We start from the raw sequence: 7938 nt of genomic DNA, 5'->3' as shown, positions 1-7938 counted from the left end.
TTTATAAGAAAACCTTGCAATCAAACCGTAATTTAAGGAAATCAGGATCAATCAAGAGGGAGTCATGATTTTGCACTTCGACATATAAATAGAGAAGAATGAACAGGCGTATCAGACATGCAAGGTCAGCCATATCGATAAAGGAATAAACTAGATGAACACAATCATACAGAAGTGACACGAGTAGGCTAAGGACTCAGTAGCTAAAAGGAACCCATTCGTAGCATGGTGGTCAACAGAGACTTTAACAAAGTCAAGTAGTTACAGCTAACACATAGAACCAGAGTGAAGAAACAAATCTAACACACAGAAACAGGTAAAGAAGGTCTTTAAAACTCACAGTAATAAGTGAAGAAAATCTTTAAGAAATTAGAGTTTTAACAGAGTAGAGTTAAAAAGCGGTAAGAACTTAGAATCGGTCAAGATAAACAAAGAAAAAGGTCTAACCATAAAGAAATCAATCGAAACAGGTATACATACAAATCACATAAGCAAAGACAGTTCCAGAACCCCGGATAAAAACCAAAATAATTAGGGTTTTCAACGTGATGAATCAGGTAGAAGAAAAACATAAATAAACCGTTTAACATAGTAAAAAATCATACGATAATACTGAAAATCAGAGGAGAAGTCATTTAAAAGAGGTTAAGAAACCCTAGTCTTGAAGACGAAGAGTCATTTTGGAAAAATCGGGAACAACCTTTGAGGAAAACACATAAAAGCTCATAATATACACAGATCTAAAACGGATCTAAAAGAAATCGGAAAATCTTTAAAGTTAGGGTTTCGGAGAACCCAGAGAAGGTGAGAAAACCTTGAAATGTTACCAATTTTAGCCGGAAAAGTCATAGATCTTACTCGAACGGCCATGGATGGCCGGAAAATGGCATGAGAAACCATGGGAGGCGAGTGAACCGCCTCTGGTTCACTTGAAGGCCTCAAAAGGATGACACACGTTCAAGAGGGAGCCATAAGGCCGGTAGGTGGCGAGGCCACCATGGATTCAGGCAAGGAGATGACCGGAGAAGGTTGATGAGGTTCATCGGAGAGGAGAAGGTTCTAGAGAGAACCAGAGATAGAGAGAGTGAGATGAGAGACCGGTTGAGAGAGAATGAGAGGGGGAAATGAGAGAGTCGGGGGGGGGGGGTAGTCTTTAGGGGTTAATTTAGGAAGGGGGAATGGGGACCGTTGATCTGAATGATCAACGGTCAAGATTGAACGGGGTAGGTGGGTCGGGTATAGCTTGGGTTTGGGCTTGGGTCCGGTGGGTTTTTTTTAATTGGATTGGGGGTCCATTTGATTTAGGCTAGAATTGAAAGCCAATTTTGGCTATAAGTTAAATAGCCATTTTTTCCCATTTAATTTATAAAAAATAGTAGGTAATTTCTGAGAAAATAATTTAAAATGCTAAAATGATTTATAATACATAATTAGCAATTTAAAAATACAGGATCCAATTTTATGCATATAAAACATAATTAAATCTGAAAAGGGCTAATATTGCAATTATGTGCAATTTAACTTTAATACTAAATGTAATTATTAAAATATGTAAAAATTACCTTAGCCATATTTTGGCATGAATATAGAAATCCAATAGATGAATTATCAAAACAATAATTTTGGCAATAATTATTGAGAATTTTATGGATAAAAAGGGAGAAAATAAATCAATTTAAAATCCTTAAAATTATGAAAAAAATAATAAAACCTTGGACATGCTTATATATGCATATATATGCTATTTTGAAGGTATTTTGCATATTTAAAATATACAGGGAAAAATTGGGTATCAACAGAGATGAAGAGCAGAATTGTTCCCACCGGGCGTGCCAAAATTTGTTTGTAACAAATTTTTGTAGTACAAAAAATAATATGAAGAAAAGAGATTTTATTAATGAATATTTGTGAGTACAATTCTTTGTATCCCTTGATTCTCCTCTATGAAATTCTCCGTGATTTGAAGGCTTGAGAAGCGTCTTTCTCGAATGTAGGACGATATAGACCTCCTTGTGATGTATTTAATCGCTAAGAATGTCAAGCAGTACTTTGTTGTTTCGGGTTGATCTCCGGGAAGAACTCCGTTGGCCACTCCTTTGTAGAAGAACTTTGCACTTGATGATTGATCTCTCTGTTTGCGGATGCCTTCACCAATTGCGGAATGCTCTTCTCCAACTCTGAATGTCCCCTAGAGAGTTATGTAACCCCTCTATTTATAATGGTAGAGGATGAACAGTCCAGCTACATTTTTACTCTCTTGCTTGATTCTGATTGATTCATGTGAGTCATCAAACTTATCATATAAGCTATGTGATAAGCTTGCTTGTGATTGGCCAAGACATGTCATTTTAGACACTTGGCAACTCTTGATTGGTCACTGTTTTGGACTGGGATTGCCACATCATTTAACACGTGGCGTCATCTTGCTGGCTTTGAGTTGACTGGACATGTCATGTCACTTGACACATGGCATGAGCCTGGGCCTTAAGATGAAATGGACCTTGGGCTTGAAATTAAAAATGGACTTATTAATTTGTGAAGTCCAAATTAATTATTCGATCCAAAGTAATTTAGAATTTACTCCACATTTTGTATGGACTAAATTTAATAATTTTTACATGTCTACAATTTCATATAAGATAGAACAGCAGCAGTCAGCTCTGAAAAAATAAAAGGAATATTCACAAGAGTCAAGAAACAGTACTCTTTCCTGAAGATCAATCAAACAGTTTTGTCCAACTATATTGTATTTACAGAATTCTATTTTTTCAATTCATAGGTACTTTGAGTGACTGTCAAAACACTTGAAGCAAAGTCTTTGTTTCAATGAATGTTAGTAGTTGATTCATGTAACACCTTTTTAACCATAAGAACTCGCCTTCTTCGACCAATCCACGTAGTTGTCCATGGCGGATCACTTGAAACTAACCTGTACCCCGCATTTGTATACAATCGTCGAGCACCAAAATCATCCTCATATGCCCTTAGGGCGAGATAGTCGAAACCCCAAAATCTTGCAAGCACATCACAAGCCTTAAGCAAAGCAGTTGCAACTTTCTGCCTCCTGCAATTGATACAAACAGTTATGGTATCTCAAATCAAATACCATTTTGACCGAAAAATGCACACATATATGACTCATCTGTATTTGCAGCATATCTGATATGAAAAATGATGTTCTATGAAAGAACAACATCATCTTGCTAGTATTTGGTTGAAAGTTGACATAGGACAATAGGAATGGTGCTTTATCCTGTTTATAAAAGGATTTATGTTGAAGGGGAGTCTTGGCGTAACTGGTAAAGTTGATGCCATCTGACCAGGAGCTCACGGGTTCGAGCGGTGGAAACAGCCTCTTGCAGATATGCAGGGTAAGGCTGCGTATTATGAAGTAGCAGCAAAGAGAGTTATCGCATAATAAAGTGACTCGAACCTCTAATGATGTTAGTTAGTTTCGCAATATCTGTTTAAGTTGTTTCCTTGACATTAATTTTAAGATAATTGTAACAACTCAAGATAATGAACATAAAAAAAACTGATAGTATAACAAACAACATTTTAATTTGTGCCATATCAAAGAAAGCATCAATCTAAAGTAATGGACCTGAATTTGTTCAATACAGCTATCCCAGAAATATAGAGATATTCTGCTGCTCCAGGAAGGTACTGAAGAACATCGTTATCTCTAAACGCTGTAGCATCGACGACCCCAACAATATCTTGAGGACTGTCACTTGAGGGCTCCGCGACTAAACATGCATACCTGTTTACTCAAGAATTTCTTAATGAATAGTTTCAGTTTAGTACAAACAAGAATGACATTGATCTAGTTGGAGTAGTTGTAAAAACACTGAATTTGTTTATCTTTCTTTCATAGGCAATCTCAATATCAAGAATTGGATATCTGAACTATAAATAGCAGCCTAAACTTATCAACCTACATATGTGGATAATAACCTGATGAGCTTGATTTTACTCCAATACAGGGTAAGGCTGCGTACAATAGATCCTTGTGGTACAGTCCGCGCATAGCGGGAGCTTAGTGCATCAGGCAGCTTGATTTTACTTCATTAGTAATAAAGGAACTCATCCATCTCCATGTTTAACTCATAATCCACCAGTATCTCATTTCTTTCGACAGAAAATTAAGGGGGTCTCACTTTCTTCTATTCAGATCAAAACGGGGCACATGCTCATTCTCGAGTTCTTGAATTGAGTGGAGGGTAAAGAACCTAATTGAGCAGTATGAATGCTTTACTGTGAATAGAGGCGGATCCAAGATTTAAACTCTATAGGTTCAACTTTTAAGGTTTTTAGCATTGAACCCATTATATATTTAAAGTTATATGTTCATATCTACTAATTTTGCAATTTTAATAAACTTTTATACATAAAATTTTACTCCGCGTCGAAAGTTATGGGTTTAATTGAACCCGTTCCTAACAAACTACATCCGCCCCTGACTGTGAACTAAGATTCTTGTGTAGGTTGAATTATACTTACATCTGAAGTCCCAATATTCAAGGCGAATGAAGAATTCATGTAATATGAACCTTACCTTAGCAAAGAATATAATGAGGTCATGTTATTATATTTCTAAAATTAGTAAATGATCATAATTTTCTTAACATTAAAGGGAAAACAGATATGTTTGATGTGTTTACCTGTCTGGTGGTGAATTCCTTAATCTGTAAAGAAGTCCAGAAAGTACTTCAGCCTGCATTATCATAATTCTCATTTTATTCAAATGGAGATAAAAATATATGAACCATAATATGAGATGAAGCAATTCATTGCTAGAAGGGGGATTACAGAATACTACTAACAGATAGCAAATATTGCCAAATTCATTTCCTAATATATATACTGATAAGAGACATGAAACTGAGAACAAAAATACAAAATACAAAATGACACAGAAAATCATCAATGGGATTTTGGGAAGAATAAAGAGAAAACTACACAGCATAAGCCGCTTCCGAAAATAATAGCCAGCAAAATGTATACTTTTTGTATATTAATATATAACATACATCAATATACACATTGATGGGGAGCCTTGGCGTAACCGGTAAAGTTGCTGCCATGTGACCAGAAGGTCACAGATTCGAGCCGTGGAAACAGCAGAAATGCAGGCTAAGGCTGCGTACAATAGACCCTTGTGGTCCGGCCCTTCCCCGGACCTTATGCATAGTGAGAGCTTAGTGCATCGGACTGTCCTTTTTCTTAATATATAACATACATCAATCGGGCAACTCGGTACACAAGGCATCCCGCATTCATACAGGGTCCACGATGAGTTGCATCCCAAGGGGTATGCTGTAAATAGCTTACCCGAATGCAAGCATTAGTGACTGTTTCCACGGCTCGAACCTGTGACCTATAGGTCATACAGAGACAACTTTACCACTGCTCCGGGACTCCCCTTTCTAATGTATAATATACATATTTTATACTTATGTTTTATATATTTGCTGGTGAATGTAATTAATTTTGGTCGACTGGCCAAATGTGTAACTTGCCCAAGAATAAATCATTGATAATAAAAACAAGTTCAAAGGGGTTTTGGCAATTAGAACCTGAAAGAATTCAAGGAAAATATCATTGAAGATGAAAACAGGTTCATGAAATGCTTCAGCTTGAACTCCAGCAACTTTCTTCATCTCTTCTTCAGTCTCAATCATTCTTCTCACTAACCAACCATTCTCATTCACAAAACAGTCAACCTCATAATTTCCTCTTTGTTTTCCAACATTTCCAACCTCAACCTTCAATCCCACTTCTTCTTCCCTTGTTGTTGATGATACTGGAAATGATGAATTACTACTGCAACATTGTACACCTCTGATTCTGTTAATGGAAACTCTGTTAGATGGTCTGCATTTCCAAGAAAGATCTTTCTTGATAGAAATACTGTGAAAGTTTGGTTGCCATTGACAATGTACCATTTTTTTTCTTTCTCAAAGAAAAATAAAAGGAAATGTTATCCTAGTGGGGTTTGGTTTTTCAGTTATGATTTTGTAAATTGTGGTTGACTGTTAGTCTTGCTATTCTTTTCTGTTTTTTCCCTTCACTTACTTCGAATTATATTTCCTCTTTTCCTTTTTCTTCTTTTTTGGGTTTTTTTAGGTTCCCATCCGATGTCCGGTGTCCGCATTGAGGTCCGACTAAATCCGGAATCGCGCCGTGAAGTCCCACATTGGGGGTAAAGTGATCCCTAACAAAGGTGACTCCATACCCAGAGCTCGAACCCGAGACCCCTGATTAAGGATGAAGGAGTACTTACCACTCCACCACAACCGTTGTTGGTTTTTTTTTTTGGGGTTTTTTTTCCTCCCAATTTAAGAGGATCTATAGTGTTTTCACACTTTCCCTGTAGTGTGACTCGAACCTAGAACCTATCGGTCATGTAGAGATCTGAGCAAGCCTCACTTGTCTCTTTTTTGGAGTTACATTATAAGTAACAACCAAGAATTTTAAAAAATAATTTTTTATAAGAAATAGGGAACTTGATAGAATGAACTATAAGTTATGAATCAAGTTTCATAATATTTGAATTCTTGTTGTTATATTATTTGGGAGTTATCTATTTATTTATATTTAAATAAAATTCTTGTTGAATTTTTCCATTCTCCATTTAGAACTCCCTAACTTCTATCGTTTGACCCTTTCACTGTATAAAAAATAAAAATGAGGAGAAAAATAAAATTTTTCTGTATTGGGACAGGTCAAGAAGTTTGTGGCTATAGGTCCACTAAAGGATTCTGCTAAAAGTGACAAGATCACTAGTGAATGGTTCTAAATTCATGATTTCTCTTGTGCCTAAAACTCTTGTCCTACGTGGGTACCAATTAGCCTAACACGTGTCCTATATTGGAACATTGTAATTATCTCTTTTTTTTTTTAAATAAAAAAAAACACATACTATAGTAATTATCTGGAGTCCTATTTGATGTTTTTTCTTTGAAAAAATAATTGTTTTGAATTTATAAAAGGAAAAGGGTCAAATTTGTATTTGTACCATACGAAATTGTCTACATTTAATTTTCGTTAATTCTTCAGTTGATAAGAGATGGGATGGGAGCTCCTGTATTTTATGGTGTATTCATTTCTTTATGGGACTCTCCCCATGAATGTTGCTTTCTTCTGCAAATTGCATTAAAAAAAAAAAAAACTATATCAGTTAGTAAAGATCATACACTGTTTCAATTATAATAACCGACTACACTTTGAAAACTGTTTACCTCGAAAAATGTGAATAACAATTAAAGATGATTTCTGGTTTTAAAGATATGTGATTTATTTCAATACTAATGAATATACAAGTAATATTAGGTTTAAGCAAAAAGAATTGATGAACCAAACCAGTTTGTTAGAGCACTGGGGGCCTCGAGGTGAGTTGAGAGTAAGCAAAGTATGAACAATAAAGTAAAAATAATAAAGCCGTCAATATTAATGAACCGTCGCTGCCTTCCTCTATATATACTTGTTTTCTCTTCTCATTAAGGACTTTTCCATCTTGCAACACCTATTCTCTTCTATACGTTTCCTTTCCTACTTCCAGTTCCTCCGCCGCATCGGTTCAAAACCTCGCCGGCTTATTCATTTCTATCTTCTTCTTCTAAAGAATCGATGGCAAAAGCTTCCAAATCCGTTCCTCAGAAAGAGGGAAACTCCATTCCACTTCCCGTCTGGCCGATGGTAAGTCGTCGGCGCTTCACGAGCTCGTACCAGGCAGATTTTCTTTACAAAAGGACTTTATAGTCGAGAACCCTCCCGACGTCCCCGGCCGTCGAGAGAATGCATCGAGTTACATAAGGTCAATTGAGGAAGGACACCTCGATGCTGTGAGGAAAGAGTGTAATTGGGAAGAGAAGGTCGTTCTGCAAATACCTTCTCGTGGGGAGGATATCACAACTTACGTAGAGGGGTTCCTAA

The 7938-nt window shown here is 36.3% G+C and overlaps 1 protein-coding gene across 2 annotated transcripts; it reads right to left on the bottom strand.

Moving 5' to 3' along the window:
• Nucleotides 1–2635: 2635 nt before the first annotated feature.
• LOC109207013 lies at nt 2636–6060 on the bottom strand. 2 transcript variants are annotated; one of them, XM_019369890.1, is made up of 5 exons: nt 5580–6060; nt 4665–4717; nt 3605–3763; nt 3298–3377; nt 2894–3064 (listed from the first exon to the last, which is right to left on the bottom strand). In XM_019369890.1, exons 1-5 carry the CDS (start codon nt 5946–5948, stop codon nt 2985–2987), a joined length of 741 nt encoding a protein of 246 aa, XP_019225435.1. In that variant the 5' UTR covers nt 5949–6060; the 3' UTR covers nt 2894–2984. The 2 variants fall into 2 exon arrangements, with proteins under 2 accessions (XP_019225434.1, XP_019225435.1); XM_019369889.1 differs by lacking the exon at nt 3298–3377 and having other exon boundaries at nt 2636–3064; nt 5580–6057.
• Nucleotides 6061–7938: the final 1878 nt, after the last annotated feature.

The sequence above is a fragment of the Nicotiana attenuata genome, unplaced genomic scaffold (genome assembly GCF_001879085.1).
Source record: "Nicotiana attenuata strain UT unplaced genomic scaffold, NIATTr2, whole genome shotgun sequence".
Taxonomy (NCBI): Eukaryota; Viridiplantae; Streptophyta; class Magnoliopsida; order Solanales; family Solanaceae; genus Nicotiana; species Nicotiana attenuata.
Note: the sequence above shows the minus strand (reverse complement) of the source record. Positions and strands in the feature narration are given on the sequence as shown.